This window comes from Lycorma delicatula, chromosome 8, assembly GCF_047948215.1.
Source record: "Lycorma delicatula isolate Av1 chromosome 8, ASM4794821v1, whole genome shotgun sequence".
Taxonomy (NCBI): domain Eukaryota; kingdom Metazoa; phylum Arthropoda; class Insecta; order Hemiptera; family Fulgoridae; genus Lycorma; species Lycorma delicatula.
In genome coordinates, this window is record NC_134462.1 from 106,525,707 (window position 1) to 106,545,537 (window position 19,831).

At 30.8% G+C, this 19,831-nt stretch overlaps 1 protein-coding gene across 1 annotated transcript in view; it reads right to left on the reverse strand.

Annotated features, from left to right (window-relative positions):
• TfIIEbeta (transcription factor IIEbeta) overlaps window positions 1-16,305 on the reverse strand; it is a 28,575-nt gene extending 12,270 nt beyond the window's left edge. The window contains exons 1-4 of the mRNA XM_075372642.1: window positions 16,107-16,305; window positions 11,230-11,334; window positions 6,282-6,444; window positions 5,520-5,720 (exon numbers count right to left, since the gene is read on the reverse strand). Coding sequence (XP_075228757.1) covers window positions 5,520-5,720; window positions 6,282-6,444; window positions 11,230-11,334; window positions 16,107-16,168 — 531 coding nt within the window. The 5' untranslated portion in view covers window positions 16,169-16,305. The remainder of the gene's footprint in view (window positions 1-5,519; window positions 5,721-6,281; window positions 6,445-11,229; window positions 11,335-16,106) is intronic.
• Between the last annotated feature and the right edge of the window lie 3,526 nt (window positions 16,306-19,831).

The window sequence follows — 19,831 nt, forward strand, 5'->3', positions numbered from 1 at the left end:
CTTGTGATAACCAAGCTTCCCCAATACAATTTCATGCAGTAAACTTCCTGAAATTTGGGGGAAATGAAGCGAGAGTTTCGTAACCGTAATGTGATGTTTTTCATGAATTTTATCATTGATTTTCACTGTCAATTCATCAGTCACAAGGCTAGGCTGACTACTGCGGTCCTGATCATGAACACTGATGTGGCCATTTTTAAACTGAACGCACCAGTGCCTCACTCCACCTTTACTCATTATTCCATCTTCGTACATCTCACAAAGTTGCAGATGAATTGAAATTGGTTTGATGTTTTTTACCAGTAAAAACCTATTCACTGAACGCAACTCACAACTTGCGGGATTTTCTACTGAAGCCCACATTTCAATAATTCACAACGAACAAAGCAGAAAAATCACATTCTACATGCTACAACTTGATGCATACTGAGTGTAGAAACGTTTTGATGCCAAGATGGCAAATCTATCCCCACAAACATAAGTTACTTTCTGGACTGCCCTCGTAAATACCATATCCATACTAAATTACTGAACAAACTAACAAGCTATTAAAGAAAGAAAAAAGAAAGAAATAAAAGTTTCTCAGCTACAAAAAAAAAAAAGGCATTTCATATATATATATATATTCAAATTATGTATGTCCAAATTATATATATACACGAGGGTTATTTTTTTTCAAGGTCCAATCGGTCGCAAAATAAAAACCCGTGCAAAAATTGGATGAACCTTTGCGTATATGTGTTGTGCAGCATCTCTAGTATGGTCTTCAATCACGCCGCCGTCACTTGGTTTAGTTCTGAACACGCAGCTGGCACGTAAACATGTCTACAACAATACATCTCCAAGTGTTAAGTACGTGCGATAATTCGATTTCTTAAGGCTGAGGGGTGTAATGCAGCTGAAATTCATCGATGAATGTGAACAGGGAAACTTCAATGAGTGACAGCAAAGTGCGACAATCGTGCAGGAACTTTAAAGCGGGACGTACAGATGTTAATGATGCAGGCAGTCAGGGAGGGAAGCGAGAGTCAACCGATGATCTCGTTGAGCAAGTGGATGAGACGATTTGAGAAAATCATCGGTTCACAATTTCTGTATTGAGTGATTCATTACCTGAAATTTCAAGGTCAGCTTTCTACACCATTGTGAGTGAGAGACTTCAGTACCGCAAACTGAGTGCGAGATGGGTTCCCAAGATGCTGTCCGACCGTCACAAAACAATGGGAGAATGGATGCCTCCCTAACATTTCTCAGCCACACACTGCAGCTGTAACAAAGAAGCTCCTGCAGCGTTTGATCACCAACCATACAGCCCAAACTTGGCTCCATCCGATTTTCACCTCTTTGCTTACATGAAACGCTGGCTAGGAGAACAACATTTTGGCACAGACATTGAGCTGCAGACCAGCGTAGAAACATGGCTGAAAACACAGGTGGGTTCTATGATGAGGGTATTGGAAAGTTGGTACCATGCTACGACAAATGTCTAAATCGGAGTGGCGATTATGTAGAGAAATAGCGCAACAATGTAAGTACTTGTTACAAATAAAAAATTTTTTATTTTCACTGTGGTTTTAATTTCGTGACCGATCAGATCTTAAAAAAAAATAACCCTTGTATATATATATATATATACAAAATACACACAAAATTTGGAATTATGCGTACACAGATATTTGGAGAAAGTAAACAAAATTTAAAATATACAAATTGGTAAATTAAAATGTCCTATAAGTAATGAATTGATTGAAACTGATAAAAATTTTGCTGATTATTTCAGCTAATGATTATTTATTATTAAGGTTTGATTATTTCAGACTTGATTATATCAGTTCTTTCAATGAACAGATATAATTTATGAAAAAAAATAACTGGTGACTGCTCAGTTGAATTTGTGACCTTCGGACCAGGGATATCAAGTAGAAGTTAAGAAATTATCTCTTATGAACCAAACCCTGTGCAATTTTTAAAACAGTAACAAAATGTTAATTGTAGGGTGGGAAAGACTTTTTAGATTAGGTTCCTGTGGTGATTCTGAAGAGACTTTTCAAATAAGTAGAATTTTTTTTTAAACCAAAAATTACACTGTCCACATAGACAAGATGACTATGCTTTTCATCTTTTTGTAGTTATCAGTTTTGTAATCTCATAGAAAGATGAAATTTCTTTTGTGATCATTTCTCTGTATTCCTTTTGTTACTTCCATTAAGATCCAGCTTTCTTGCATTTTACATTTGTATGAATCACAACGTTTTTTCTAGTGCAGGCAGCTCTTTTTTTGTAAACCTTTTCAATTTTAAAACTAAATTAAAAAAAAATCCTAAAAATTAAACAACTTAAGCCTTCCCAATTCTTAAAATTTCATTTTTAAGTATTTTTTTTTTTTTATTAAAAAAAAAATTCCTAGATACTAATTTCAAAACTTTAAAGCAGAATTTTTTTTTGAAATTTGTACGATGTTTTTAAATCAATTTTATTTTTATTACACATCAACTGCAAACGTCATACCATAAAAAAATTTCAGCCTACAATACCTAAATACACAATCATTAAACCAAACGTAACCATTGTACAACAATGTTTGAGAGCTCTTTTATAACTGATTATGACTCAATTATAAGGCATTTTCTTTTATTTCAATTTTGAAAATGCCAATCTTTGGCTGATTTCAACAGTTAAGAAATCAACTGGTTGTAATATGTTAATTATCATAAAAAACTGTTATTTAACTAATTTATCATAAACACTTATTTAACTAATGATTTGTGAATAAGTAAAATACTACTTTGAAATACAACTGGTTAATATGATGTTTAATTCTGTGTACCACAGAACTAAAATAACCGTAACCTAAATTAGCCAATCAAAAAATATTTCTTAATACTATTTAACACTGATAAAACATAAATCACAAGAGGATAATATTCATTATTTTAGATTATCAGAATTGTAATATAAAAAAAAGTTAATTAAATATGATTCTTATATCATGTTCATTTGATTTTTATAAATTTAAAATTTTAATTTTTGTAACAATAAACCGAACCAAACTATATAAATAAAACATTTTTAAGAAACTTACTTCAAAATGTTTTCATTCATCTTTTCAAAAGGTATCTGAAAAAGTATATTAAAATCAAATCAAACTGTACAATAAATTTTTTTTTAAAGAACTTACATTTTTCAGCTGCCTTTTTGGAAGACAACTGATTGAAAACATATGACCGAAAATATTTTGAAGTTTATATCAAATTTAAAGATTAAATGTTAAGTTTTTTTTTTAAATTACCAAGTTTACTTTTTCTGTTGTTTTTTGAAATAAAAAATGACAAAGTAAAGTTTTAAAGATATTTATTGTACAATTTGGTTCAGTTTGTCATACAATTTTAAATGAATAGTATCATCAACTGTCATAAAAAGAAGACAACATTACATAGTCATAACTATTAAGCACTACTGTCCAACTTATGCCAAAATTTTCCTTATTTACCTGTGGTAGCCAGTGCGTTTTTCAGTCATTTGTATAAATGTATGTACTTCATCTGCTCCTATTTTTCAGGCTTCCTGGGCTGGGCCAAATGCTTCAACTTATTGCTCTCTACAAATTTTTTCTGTTCTGTGACTTTTCCTTTCGATTTCTTTCATCACATTATCATACCATCTCTCCTGGGTCTCCATCTGATTCTACTGCCTTCGTTTTTAGCTAATTCCCATTCTGCATTCTCTTCAGATATTTATATAGTTTCAATTTTTCCCCATCTCTGTCAAGCGATCTATCCATATCCAAAAACTGCCTGCCTTATCCTTGTATTTTTGAGTTTCTAAAATTTCATTTCTACTGCTTGCATTTTACTCCTTTCTTATCACTTCAGTACCTGGTTTTCAGGTAAATGTGTGAGATAATTTAGTAAGCATCGCAAAGCATTTCCTTCTACTGTGCAGGTACTTCTTTATATCATACTGTGCTTCTTACATTCTAATAAAAACCAGATGTCTTCTGAATCTAACACCCATTTATTTTTCTACCTTCAGTTATTTGCCATCTTCTGTAAGTACTATTTTCAAATACATAAATTCCTTAACTTGTTCTAGTTGAAGACCATTAATTTCACATTTTAATCTCTTCTCACAATCAATCTATAATTTACATATTTCACTGCTAACTTCTATTCTTCTTAATTGGGCAATTTTATTTTCTAGTTCCTATTGAATCTATTCTTCCTTTTCTCCTCAAACAATATCCTTATTGTCTGATTCTATATTGCTTTCTCTTTAGAAGTTTTATGTAGTCAATTCCTTGCGAACAGTTTTGGAGACAAATTTCCCAGTAACAATTCTGAATGGATTGAGAACCAGCCTGTTTTGCCTGAAGATACTTTTGCATGACTTTCATTCACAGTGAACAGTGATCTTACTATCTCAATTATTTTTCTATTAATACCCCAATTCTCTATCTTTTTCTAACAATATGTTCTACTAATATTTCATGTATGGCCTTTGTGCCCAGGTAAGATTACATCATTGTTACCTTCATATTTAATTATACTTTGTATTTTAAATGATTTTCAATAAGAAAAATTGCACATTTTTAACTTTTTCTCACAAACGTACATAATTCAACACAACTAATTATTGAAGAAAATATTGAGGTTGGGAAAAAATTATCTTTGTATTCTCCTGGTAGGTGGCCTTAGGGTCACATAACTCTAGTATTAATTAAACCTGGCAACACTGTGTGCTTTTGAAAGAAAGGTGTTATATTGGCAAGTATTTTAGGAAGGCTACAATAATATTAGTTTATCTATTAAAAGTTACTGTGTTTTGAAAATGAATAAAGAATAAATTTGATACATTTTGAAATTTTATTATAAAAAGTAAAGAATGTGACCCAGGCTGCTAAAAAAAATTGTGGTTTTTCTGGACATGATTAGTCAGTATGTGTGGCATATAGTTGGTTCAAGTATTTTCTATCTGGAAATTTTGATGTCAAGAAGACCTCATTCTGGTTAGCCAATAACTGAAAAAGTTGATGAAATTATGGAAAAAATTGAGCAAAAACAGAACATTAGTGGTTTAATGAACCAAACGTCAACCACAAAACTACAAAAGAGTATAAAAAAAATCTAAATAAAAAAAGTTGATGTTTGAGTGTTGCATAACTTAACAATGAAAAATTTAATGGATTGATGCTCCAACATATAGTTCTGACCTTGCACTGTCAGACAAACTATTTGTTTCAGTCTCTACAGAATCTCTTAAGTTGGCTTCAAAATATACCTATAAAAATCATTCATCAGTCTTTTTTTCAGAAAACACAAAAATTCTATAGTGACAGGATTATGATTTTACCTCAAAAATGGCAAAAAACAACACATATTTGGTTTAATAAACTTCTTCAAATGTAAAAAAAAACAAAAAACTCTGTTTTAGTTCTGCATTAAAATATGAAGCTTTTCACTTCACCCATTATAAAACTTGTACATTTTCTACAAATAAAGATAGGTATAATATATCCTCACCTTTAAAGCTTTCTCACAATGTGGCAATGACTCCTGGACATCTTCGAGTAAAATACCCCCAAGACCTTTAAGATCATGCTGTTTTAACAAACGTAGCAATCCTTTCTTATCTTTTATCTTATAAGGCGCTTTAAATATAAATTTACCTTCATTATTAACTTCTATTTTTGGATTTTTTACTAAAGCTTCAGTAAGCAACCACTAGAACATACAAAAGTGTAATTAAATAAAGGATGTATCATGTAAAATAATGAAATTTAAATAAATTCTAACTTATACTTTACAGGCTAAAAATAACTGTATGTAGAAAAAATTTAGCGTTAAGAAATTTTACTTTCAGTATTTATAAAAAAAAGAAATTCAACTGATGTCAAAGTTAAAATAACTTAAAAAAACTGCTCTTATGTATTAACAGACCAGACAAGGAGTATTAATGAAAAGTGCACAAGCATTCTCTCAATTGCTATTCAATATACAAGTAATTTATATTTGAATTGCCTCATGGATAGAAATCTTTAGTAGGATTTTTGTTAACCTTTCAACTAATGCAAAGCAGAAAGTAATAAAGCTGTACTTCCCAAGGAAATACTTACTTTATTCCTCTTCATCTTTAGTACAATATGAAAGGTCTTGTCTTGAATAAAACAGCTTCTAATTTAATGAATTTTTTTAATTTAAAATTCAAAATTTTAAGACAAAAGTGTACTAAAAAATATGGTGACACATTATCATAAGTTTAAATAAGTTACTAATATTAATTACCTGTTTTACTTTTGAACCAATATCCAACTGATTTGTTTCATCTAAAATTTCGTCTAATGATAAAGGGTGATCATCGCCATCTTGATGACGAGTTTTCATATGCTTAACAATTTTGGCTAGCACACCAAACTTGTATTGTGAACTTCCAGATATTGTTTTGTAACTACAAAAAAAAAAAAATAGAGTTAATAATGGGAAAAAAGAGTTAATAACATGAATAACAGGAAAACGAAAACATTTTTCTAACCTATCCATCAAACATTTTAATAAATCAATTGACTGTAAATAGTTGACCTGTACCTTCCTTTTTCAACCACAACATACACTTTGAAAAAAATAAAAATAAAAAAAGGTACTGATGAATAGCAAGGTAAGTAATGAAAGGTACTTGCAAAGAATATTGATAAGTTTTTTTAATTTATCAACATTAATGGACTTATCTGATTTTTTTATCAGTACCTTAAAATATGCAACCTGAGTCATTGAGATATTGCCTCGATCACATATGCATGTTATATTTAAAATCATCATCAGCCATAATTTGATGCCCACATATGTTTTTAATCATTAAAAAACAGGTGAAAAGTTGCTTGAGGCTAATTCTGGCTGAAAGTCGGATGTTGCAAATGGTTCACTTCTAACTCATGTTTTCTTTTACGTTAACTGAGCCATAAAGAGATTTGGCATTGTCATGATGTTATCAATCAATACCTTTGAACTGGATCAATCTCACTTTACAGTAACTTGCAGTATTCACTTTACTGCCTTATTTTTGGAAGCAGATGGTAGATGTTAGCAGCATTCCTGAAGTTAAAGAAGTACAATTTCATTGGATCGAATCATGCTTTGTGAAGCAAATATAATTAGCCTCACTAATAAAATTATTAAGCATACCTTCTGAGTGATGTTAAAAATATAGGCTCATTCAATTCATTTAATATTTTTAAATTAACAGTCTGGGGATTCTATTGAAAATACTACACAATCAACTTCAATAATTTTCTCCATCACATTGTTAGTACCGCAACAATTTGAAAAAAGATGACCTGGTTCATCTTTGTCAAAAGGTTTTGAGCGACTTTTGTGTATTGTTTTACATGATTTCTCACTAAAAACAGGAAACATTTTCTGACGGTTATCCTTTAAAGTTTTTTTGACCAAAAAATGAACAATAGCATGCTGCACTTTTAACATGCTCTCAATCGCAGTAACTGTTTTTAAATTGACCTGTGGTAACATGAATCTCCTAATTAATGACTGGTAACTGAATGTACAGGTGAATTTGGGAACTTATTCTAAAGCTTGAAATAGGGATAAAAGTTTATATAAACATATGTCCGAAAATGCTCTGTTAATGAGTTAGGGCTAGCAAAAAATTTCATCTGGATTTATTTCAGTTTACCCAGTGAAATGGGGTCATACTGAAAATTTTAAGGCATTATATAAAGGGTAAATTGATGGTATCTTATGTTTCTTGATCTGGAAAATGGAATAAAACAGGTCAAAGAGCTGTATGTCACATAGTTTTCATGATAACCAACATAAAACAGAAACATTTTGTAACAAAAAACAAGTTTTTTCGATTTGAAGTACAAACCTAAAAAAACGCATAATAAAAAAAATGTTTAAATATATTCGTAATATATTTTTGTAAATTTTATTATCAAAACTTGCAGAGAATTTAATTCTAAGAAAATTGATGCAATAAAGTCTATTACGTCAATTGGTAATTTATGTTTAACATAAAAAAAGTACTACTCCACTAACGGTCCGGGAGTGTGCTGTCCACAATCTGATCATTGGCTGTAGTTAACTGACTGACATTGGAGAAGACAAAGGCAAGTGATTATTTCTTTCTTTAAATGTACTGATTGACTGTTACAATATCTTGCAAGTTTTCATATGTCTAGCACAATTTTCTGATAACTGCAGGCATTTTTTTATTTTTTTTTATTTAATGATATTGCCACATAAGCTTGAAGCTTGTGCGTGGGATATGTAAATATAGCATATGAAAAATGGTATTTGCAGCCATTGTTATAGTATTTTTTTCAGATAATTGAAAACAATTTTTTCCTTGTATTACGTGGTCAACTGATACAATCGGTTCAAGAATAATACTTTGATTAAGGATTTTCTTCATTCCCATTTTAAATATAATTGAAACTTCTTAAAAAACCAATGATAAATATAAGGAAATGTTATATAACTGACAGAAATTTTTATGATTGTGTTGGATATTTTTCTGTATGTGCATGCGTGTGGTGCGTGTCTGTGTGTATGGTGTAGTTGGGAGTTATCCTACTCCCTTGTTCATGTGTGTTGCTCGCTCAGTTGGGTCTGTGAAGTCGACATGGTGTTGGTTGGTTATGTTTTACCACAAGTTTTTCTTTTAGTGTACCGGTATTAAATTACAAACTTTTAGTTACATTCAAACTGTGTCAAATTATTACACAGCCCACTTAACCATTTTATAACCAGTAACTGCTAGACTGGTTTTATAATTTTAAGAAATAAAAGTTTTAATACGGTGTACTGATACATATGTCTAAACAGCTTACCAATTGAATAGCATTTGACTCATCGTATAAGTCTACAGCAGAAGTAATTTAATGAAATCTTTATGTTTGTTCTGCTCTTTTTAAGTAGTAAATACTTCAAAAGTTTTGTTCTTCATACATAATGAGTAAACTGCTTATCAATATTATATATATTTGGTTTTGAGTATGACATATTTTTAATATATTACATCATTGCAGGTGCAATATGAGACATTAACTTTTACAGAAAAATTTACTATTATTAGTATAACAGAAAATGAAGAAAGAAATCTTAAGTATTAGTAAGCTATGAAATTCCAAATACTAAATACATTATTAAATATTTATTATATATTTAATATCTTATGTGTACATAAGTTCATACAATTCAAAATGGGCATTGATTCTTCACTTGTAAATTTGTAATTATAGGATTTCTAGCAAAGTGGATATTTTGCTGAATCCATACTAACTAAATAAGACCAACGTACAGAGATCACCTAACTCCTTGTCCCGCCATCTGTCTCAGTAGTTTTGTAGCAGTACAACATACAAAAAGCATGCCATTTTCATAAGCTGAGAGTGTAATTACATTACAGAACATTATTTATTCACTTAGTCTTATTAGAAATGCCAGTACCAAAGAAACAGACTACCTTTCGTGTAGTGTCTAGGTTTCATGAAACAGGAACAGTAGCTGTTTGTAAACACAGTGATGTCCATCAGTGTTACATGATGACAGTTTGTACGACCTTCATTAGCTGGTTTTACGTTTTCCAAGAAAATTACTCAGGAAACTTTCAACAGATTGAATTTTCTGGTGGGGTTGTTAACAAGGGTACAAAAAACCTCAAGTAAATTACACGCATATTGAATTCAAAAACAGCAACAACTCAGAAAACGTAATTTAATAAATGACTTCAGGACAATAGGTGATTCAAACATTTCATTTGAAGTGGCATGTATATTTTGGAAATGTTTTTAATTCAGATGGATGTCTGCATAAATCTTTCCTGATATATTAACCCAAAAAGCAATAGAGTGTGGAGCACTGAGAATCCCCATAATGCCTCTGCATTTTTAAAAAGTTGATGTACGGTGCAAACTTTTGCAAGAAAGAGTGGTTGGATCCACTTTATGCACAGAAACATTAACTACATAGAATGTTATTCAAAAATTATTAAAAGTTTTGCATCCTAGCTTGAAACTGAAGAGCAAAACTGCTGGTTATGGCAACATACTGCTAAATGCTTGACTGCTGATCCTGACTGGTTACATACATTTTTTCATTTACTATGTAATTTTCTGCAGACTAAGCTTCACAGTACCTAGATAGATAGGGTTATCTGAAAGATAAAGTTTTTAACAACAAGCAGTGCACTTTGGATGAACTGAAAGAAAATACTAAAGACAGCACCTCTAACACCTCCTAAGTAAAAATTCTAAGAAAACTGAATTTGAAGAGACGACTTAATCACTGTATTAATGCTCAAGGTGAACAATAGGATATTTATTGTGATATGTATGTGGAGAAAAAATTAAAAATATATTCTGCTTAGTTTCCTTTATTGAATAATTAAATTAATTGTCATTAAATAAATATAGTTTGTTTTATATTGAAGTTATGTGGCTTTATAAACACTCTGCATAAAAAACGTATTACAATAAATTATTTCTTTTGTTATATTTCTATATTTCCATGTAACAGTGATAGAACATCAATAATTTTGAAATACCAATATTTTTAATTCTCAACTTTCAATAATGGATACCTCATTTAGTTCACTCTAAAATGCAGATAAAGAAAAACAGTGCACAATTGTAGTGTAATTTTAAAAAAATAGTTATAACAATGTGAACTCTATTTGAACAAAGTAAATAAAAATCCATATGCTAAAACAGATATATAAATTCTTAGTATGTCTGTCACTTTCTTTGTATGCACTTCACTGAATTCATTTTTACAACTAGCATATACCACTTTCTAAATCCCAAATCATTTTTCACCAACACTTGTTAATTTCTATCATAAGCTATGCGCATAACACTTTCATAGAAGACTACTTTTCCCCCTTAAAAAACTAATTATTGGATTGTACTTATACAAAGTTTGAGGAGAAATAAAAATTAAATTATTACACGTTTTAAATTATTAAACACAGAATTAAAACATTTCATCAAAATGAAAATACTTCTGATAAAATAGTTTTAATGATAATTAATTACTTCTCTAATTTATTTCCTACAAAGGTTTTGATCTGTAAAACCAAAAACACTGAAAATAATTAAAAAAATAAATAAACAATTTTTCTTAATACGATAAAATTCAATTATCTTTAATATATAATCAGACAAATTTTAAGTAATACTACAGCTTTTATATACATAATATTGAAATCATTTCATACTTAATTGCATTTGATCCTAAAGAAGATGAAGGAGGTTTTGATTTCTTTTTTGGTTCTTCTTTTACAGAGGCGACTGCATCAGGATCTTTCTTTTTCTTCTCAACTCTATAACATAAAACAATTTTTTTTTTTAATATATAAAACGATGACAATACTACCAAAAAAAAATTTATAATTTTTTTATACTAAATTTTTAAAAGTATCCAATAAGAACTTTCAGTAGATATAAATTAAAAAATGCCTTGTAAATGAATGTAAGGTCAAAGAGGTGAGAAAAATAATGAAAAAACCAAACAAACGCATCACCACTAGAGATATCTTAAGGCACCACACGGTATATATATTAATTAGACTGTATATACAAGATGCAAGACACTACGACTACAGATAGTCTCTTGGCATGTGCAGCTTTCTTACTCCCACACTTGACATAAATCCCTGACAACTCGTCGCCAGGCGAAGATTGACTCACCACTTATATTGTCAAACAGTTATAATGTGTTACAGCTTGTGTATATTTTGGTGGAAGTTATGGTTTTATATGTATAATTAAACTTTCATCCTTTTTAATTATATGAGGAAAATAACTATAATTTATTATATGCCCAGGCCCAAGAGAAATGGACAAAACACATTGTCGTTATCCTACATGTACATTGTTATTATTATTGCATATTATTTACATTATATGAATTTGATTACTAACAAAAATGACTATTCTTGAAAATATCCATGGGAAAACAAATAAAGTGCACATCTGATCTCCTAGTTACAAGTAGGCCTATACTTCATTTGTTATATTCTAAATATTTTTTAAAAAGGTTAGATATTTGTTAGGTATATAGCAGTCTTTTGAAGTTAAGTAACAGTCTTCTGAAGTTTTCTTTCCCGTGATTTACTGCAAAATGTTACAATTATGTTTCTTAATGGAACAATGTAACAGTTCTAAAGAAAAGTTTTTTTCATCTTCTGGTGCATTAACGTCTTGTGATTCTTCAAGTAGAGATTTAATAAAATTTTCTTTAAGCACAAAGTCTGTTCTATGAAAAATGTACCACATTTTTGAAAGATTTTGTAAAAAATCCATAGATGGTTTGTATAACCACATCTCTGACAATTGCTCGATGTAGGTATCTTTCCCCAATTCTGAATACTTATTTTTAGATTTATTCATGATGAATCTGCCAACAATTCTAACTCGTCATATACGATTTTGGCGATATCCTTGAACTCATTCATTAGCCTTCACAACATTATCAATTAAACAAGAAATATATTTGCAGTGATCGCCGTTTCTTCATTTGAGTTGTCATTCTTATGGTGCAAGGATGTAATAGAATGCAAAGTATTTTCGGTAACCATGATTTCACCACTGTCTGTTTTATCTTCTACATTTGCTGCTGAAGATATAACCCCGTCATTTCTTCCAATAATGTAATTTCTTAATCTGTATTTTAATTCTAGCAGTGAAGGATAATCCTGTAGTCCTCCGCTGTATCTCATGATGCTAAAAAATACCCTCCAGGATGTCCTGATTTAGCCTGTTCGTAATTATGTAGCTAATTTTGTATTTAGCTTGCATATCTTCAAATAGCATTCTTAGTGAATTGACACTCATAAATATTCTTTTTTGAAAGGGTAAGAGAGTTGTTTTTTTTCCAACTCCCACCGTCATCACTGCTGACTCCATATCAAGGAGAATTTTATTTTGGATTTCTAATTCCAATCTCTTCCTGGAATCAATTCTTGGTTGTTTAAAATTGAAAACATCATACCAGTTATTCACCAACTTCATGAAAGATGACAGCTCTTCCCAGTTTCCAGTTTGCAGATGCTTTAAGGACCCTACAAATTTAAGGCACATGAACTGGTGTAAGAGAACAGCTGGAAAGCTAATTTCACTTTTTGTCTTTGTATACCTGTTACAGTCAAGTGGTGATCGGTGACTTTCTGCACAAAATTTATAGCTGAAGACCCAGTTTTCTCCAACAGTTCAATGATCGTAAATGTTAACAATTTGTAACATTTTTCCATTGACTAACAATCCAGAATCCAAAAAGTGGTTTAGTAAATGTTTAATGAGATGTGGAGCATCACCAAATAAATAAATTTTCTTGTCTGTAACAAGATTTAAAAAATAATTATTCCTCAAATTAACCCACAGTTCATTCCACAAACCTGGGTTTCCACTCTTAAGTCAGACGTCATAGCCAAGATGTTGAATACAATAGTCTCTAACTGAGTTATGTTAAAAATTATGTTTCGTAAGTTTGCAATCATAGTAATATACAACAGACTACTTCCAAGATTTGAATAAAGCACGAATTTCAATCACTTGGATATATTTAACGGGAAAACGAAACATACCATTTTATTCACTGAATTTATATAGTTCTTTCACCTTCATTTCTTTGGCTATGAGGACACAAATCTTTTCAAATGGATATAAATGGCAGTCCTTCAAAATACTTATGACACTTAGTGTACCCGGAATGGCGTAACTTTGCTAGCCCATTTTTTTAACGTCTAAAAACTGCCAGTAGTGGATATTTGTATTTTAAGAGATATCTATAAGCACGTGGCCCAACTTACTCCACCCAAAAACAACACACATCACTATTTTGAATTTGTAAAATTGTCTGCCTGTGTTGAAACTCAAAACAGGCACACACACAGTTTTTGGATGTACACATTCACAGATCTTACTCACGTACAAACAATATACTTGCTAAAATGAGAATAAAAAAACAATAAATAAATCTCGCACAGAAGAACACAGATCATGATGGTGATTCACTCTAAAGTACTAGTTAATAAACTGTGGGTATATTATATAGAAACTGATGGCACGGATTAGCAGCTCTCAGTGAGTGACATCATGCGCAGCGCAGAACAGTTCCTAAATGTGGGAGTATATTATCCGTATAGTTGTAGTATCATGTACAAGATGTAAACAAATATGGCAACACATATATAACTTTTTAACTGTTAAACATAGAAATATGAAATTAAGCAAATGTACTACTTCAAAACAATCTATTGTTCAGTATGAGCACCACCACATTTCAACCAATTTATATGAAACAAAAAGCATTTTGTTCCTTACAATGGTAGAATTTATTACAGGATATCTCATTTATGTCATTGCATGCAACGTCTAACCTTGGGTGAGTGGGCTCAGCTGGCATCCCGGTACGAAGTATGGTGGTCTGTGATGCAAGTAAAGAGATGGTGGTGAAGTGTGAAAAGACCTCGTATTTGATAGATGCAGACTATACAGAATTGCCACTTGAAGTTGATGGACACAGGTTCTGTATCAGATGTTAGGAGCCATGGTCGCCCCTCAGGATGGAGGAAAATGTGCACGTGGTTCAGAAAATGTTCACTCAAAGTCCTCAGAAATCATAAAGACAGGCACTTTTTCAATCTTGCAGCTTTCAAAGCATTTGGTTTCTGTACATCTCCACTGGTAATATCGAAGAGATCTTTAGCTGTCAATAGTAGTACTCTTATCTGGACTTTCCAAACGTTCCAGTTATTTTCATTTAACTTTATAAACTGTTGTGATTTCATTTTGAGGTTATCTACATGGTCACAACTCAAAACAAAGATCTCCAACAAAATTTTCACGACCTCTGTTCAGTTATATGTTTGGGCCCGTAACCTGTTACTGAGTCCTTTAAACAAATATACAATTGATGACCATACTTTACTTAAATATAATTTAATAAATCAAATAAGAACTCTCTTTTCTTCAGTATCTTTTCTACACTATGATTTCTTTCGATGCTAGCTTGCTATTGATACTTATACTATCGATTGATATAAATCGAAATGATATAAGTTTAGTAAACAACAATGAAATTGTATAACTACCCATTTAGATGCTAATCTATTCTGTGAAGAGAGGTTAGGGTTAAGATTAGAGTTAAATCTAAGAATTTTGTGGAAAGAGGAATAAACCATAAATTAATCTCAACAGCCATCATAGTTGGGCTTGAGAGTCAGCCGTAAAAGATAAGTAACAGCAATCTTCGTAAGGTATATGACTATCAAAATGAAACGTGTGAAGTCTGTCTCTCTCTCTCTGTAGAGACTATATTTTCATTTAAACATAAATTCGGCTGTCTGACAAGATAGGTTAAGTATTGCCATATCTTTGTAATTTATTCCTAACCTCTCTTCACAGAACTCTAACCTTAACCCTAACCTTTCTTCACAGAATGGATTAACATCTGAGCAGGTATCGATAACTCACAAAAGTTATAGGTAATTGAATAGAATACTCATCCTAAGCATATCTATTATGGTAAATTAAAGTATGAACAAAATTGAACATGATCAAGTAACAGAAGCAGATTAATAATGGTCATCAGAAATAAAATCCCACCACTTCAAATTTTTCAATGATCATAAAACTTTTCAAGTAAATATTTTATTACTTGGGTCTAAGGAAAAGATTTTTTCGAAAGAAAAATACAAAAAAAAAAATATATATATATATATAAAATAAAATAAAAATAGTTTTCGACAATTAATTAATGGTTAACCAAAACTAACCAAACCAAAAATAACTATTTTCACTTTTAAATAGCGAAAAAACTTCTACTTGTACGAAGTTCCAAACTCCGCAATTAAAAATATATAATTAATTACAAAAATTGTTTTAACTATAATTCTGCCGTAAATTACGTGAAATAATAATTCGGAAATTGACTTTTAGGAAACCAAATTTGGTTTTGCAAATTAAAGTAACTTCAACAATAACGTAAATATAGTTTGACAGTCATGAATAAATAATTACTTAAGAGCTCAAAAATTCAAACTCAGTTTTGTTAAGACTGGCAGTTAAAATAAATATTTTATTAAGTACTTACGTCGGTGTGGTCAGAGCTTTCCTTTTAAAAAGCTCTCTTTCTCTCAGTAATGCGGGATCCATGTTGATATTTGATAAAAAAAAGAAACTTTAATTATATTTTATATCATATCACTTAATCATTCCACCGGTTACCGCTCCACATATAACATCAACTTTGTTTTGTAGCTACTTACTAAGAGGTACGCCTGCTACAGCTGTTTTGTTTGATTTTGGATTAGTCAAAAATGACTCGTTCAATCAGTAATTTTTCTTAATATGTTATATCTTTTTCTTGTCATAAATCTTTTTCTTGTTATAAATTTTTAACTACTATATTTTTTTCGATAGTAAAGGATAATAACATTAAAGTGATTTTGCATATTTGCCCACGCTACAAAATTCATTACAGTATTATTTTAGATGGTTATGGTAACTATATGAATGCATAATATTCTGTTTTGTTTTGAACTATATAAACATATTTTGTACACAAATCGAGCAAACATATATTTAAGAACCTTTAACCTGCATGAATATAACATGCATAAAAAATTTTAACTAGAATTCTGTATAAAGAATTGAGAGGAAAGTGGAAGAACAATTAGGAGAACACAAATTTGGTTTTACGAAACGTATAGAGTCAAGGGCAATTTTAGCGCTCAGATTAATAGTAGAAGGAAGATTACAGAAAACAAACTAACAGACATGGCTTTTATAAGAAAAGGCATTTGATAATGTAGACTGTAATAAATGTTCAGCATTTTAAAAAATTTAGGTTTCAAGTATAGAGATAGAAACCAATTGCTAACATTTACAGGAATGAAACTGCAACAGTAATAATCGAAGAGCATAAGAAAGAAGCAGTAATAAAAAAGAGAGTCGGACAAGGATGTTCCCATTACATTACTTTTTAATATTTACATAGAACTAGCAGTTAATGATGTTAAAGAACAGTTTAGATCAGGAGTAACAGTTCAAGGTGAAAAGATAAATATGTTATGATTTGCTGATATAGTAATTCAAGCCGAGAGTAAAAAAGATTTGGAAGAAACAATGAATGGCATGGATGAAGTCCTTCGCATGAGAATAAACAGGAACAAAATGAAAGTAATGAAATGTAGTAGAAATAAAGTAGATGGACCACTGAATATAAAAATAGGATGAAAAAAGAGTATGGAGATAGAAGAATTTTGTTATTTGGTAAGTAGAATTAATAAAGATGGACAAAGCAGGAGCAATACAAAATACTGAATAGCACAGATGAAATGAGCTTTCAGTCAATAGTATAATTTACTTACATCAAAAATTAATTTAAACATCGGGAAAAGATTTTTGAAAGTAAAATCTTCTCAGGTGTATATGTTTTGAGCTACGCTGCAACCATATACACCTGAGAAGAAAATATTAGAAGCTTTTTAAATGTATATAGGAGAATGTTAAAAATCAGATGAGTGGATAAAGTGATAAATGAAGAGGTGTTGCAGCAAATTGATGAAGAAAGAAGCATTTAAAAAAATGTAGCTAAAAGAAGAGACAGACTTATAGGCCACATCTTAAGGCATCCTGAATAGCCGCTTTGATATTTTAGGGACAGGTAGGTGGGAAAAATTGTGCAGGCAGACAATGTTTGGAATATGCAAAACAAATTGTTAGGGTTGTAGGATGTAGGGGGTATACCGAAATTAAATGACTGGCACTAGATAGGGAATCTTGGAGAGCTGCATGAAACAGTCAAATGACTGAAGACAAAAAAGAAGTTCTAATAAAACTGTATTTTAAAACTAACAGTACCTGTAAACTGAAATTTACACATTTTTTGTTATATGAGCAATTTTAGACTAATATCAGAAATTAAATCAAGAATTACATAATTTTTGTTATCAGTTATATCCACTACATCAACCTGATCTTCAACTCTAGGAATTAAGGAAAATAGCATAGGATGAATTAATTTGGCTTTCCCATTTAACAGTTCTAAAATTTACTGGGATAAATAAAATGAAGAAACAACAATGAAATGATGCCAGATTTACAATCACTCAATCAAGCTGATGTTGTAACAAGTAGGCAGCAATATCTGATTCAACAGCATTTTAAAAAACTTAACTGATTTGTAAATGCTAATAGTCTGAATTTCTTTAAGTTTAACTGTCAAAAAATCATACAATTCAGGCTGTTATTAAATTACTGCCAACATTTTTAAAGAGGAGACAACATACAGTCATACTCTCTATCATCATCATGATTACTGAATATACATTCACAAAGGCTGTGGGTAAATTAAAGAGCATTATATTCTTCAGGTTGATAAAATTGCATTTATGATATAATGTGATTTCTTTACTTCAGTTCATTAAACATTTATTTTTATGTTGTTAATAATAAGAAATTACAGCAATTAATAATTATACTTATATTATTTACTTTGATTTTTTTTTAATGAGAACGATTGTATAAAAAATACAAAGTATTTCATTCATTAACTTGAATTGGTATCAGCAAATTGTTGGTCAACCTGTTGACATTATGTTGTGTTGTTATAATTGGTATCAATTTAGAACAGTTAAGTTATGTGAGATGTGATGGAAAACAGAACAGCTTTGTGTTAAGTTTGTTCATTTGATATGTTGTTTCTGTCAGTGTGTTTACAAAATTTATATTGAGTTTTTAAATCTGCTTAAATTTCTTTTTAAAAAGAAATGAAAAATAATTCACTTTCTACTTATGTAACAACTGCATTTCCAAAATATCTTTTCACTTACCAGAGATCTTTTTCAAGGATAGTAGGTACTGCTTTCCTTAACTGCACTACTTTAAGTGTTTAGAAAAATTACTGTAGGGTGAGGTTAAATACTTTATGGTTTGTGTTGTGTTTCTTCATTAAATATTTAGTAAAAAAACCCATTTAGTGCATGGTTTTTTAAAGTTTCCCATTTTGGGTTCTGTTTCTATGAGGTGATTTACAAAGCATAATTACAAAGTTGTTTTTTGTACGTAGTTTTGAAATAGCTTGTACTATGCATTAAGCTTTTACATTACATGCATTTAAGCTTTTTGTACATTAAGCTTGTACTGTGCATGACGTGCACAGCATCAGCATCAGATGTCATGCACAGCTTGACATCAGATGTGGATGAAAAAATGAAGTACAAGATATGCCATTTCCTGTGTAGCTGCATGCTGAGTGCAAATGATAATTTGCATAGTCAGCAAATTCCAAGCTGTTACTGTAGTATGTAAAGGGTGGAGCAGAGGACACGCATGTTTTTTAAACCGCTAGTACTCAGCGGCGAGTGGGGATATTGACTTTCGGCGATTTCTGATGGAAAGCTCGGACTACGCAAGTTCAATCGCTATGGAACGTAGAACATCGTGCGTTTGCTGTCCAGCAGTTTTTTTTTTTAGAAACAATGGTTCAGTGGTCCCGATTCTACGTTTTTTCCGTCGAAATTTTAATTAATTCTAATTAATTAATTATAATTTTCCTTCGAACGTCCAGGTGCAGTTCTAGATTGAATCACCATACACCGATGGGTTGAGGCATTTAGAAGTACTGGATCTGTAATGAAGAAAAACCCACCTGATCTTTTCCATTCAGTCCGAACTCCGGAATACGTAGACAAAGTGAGAAGAGCGGATCTTGCAGGTCCGAAACAATCCGCTAGGCGACAGGCTGTCGGGTCGTTCGCTTCATCCCATTTTACACGGTGATTTCAAATTTCCCCCATACAAAATAATTATTAT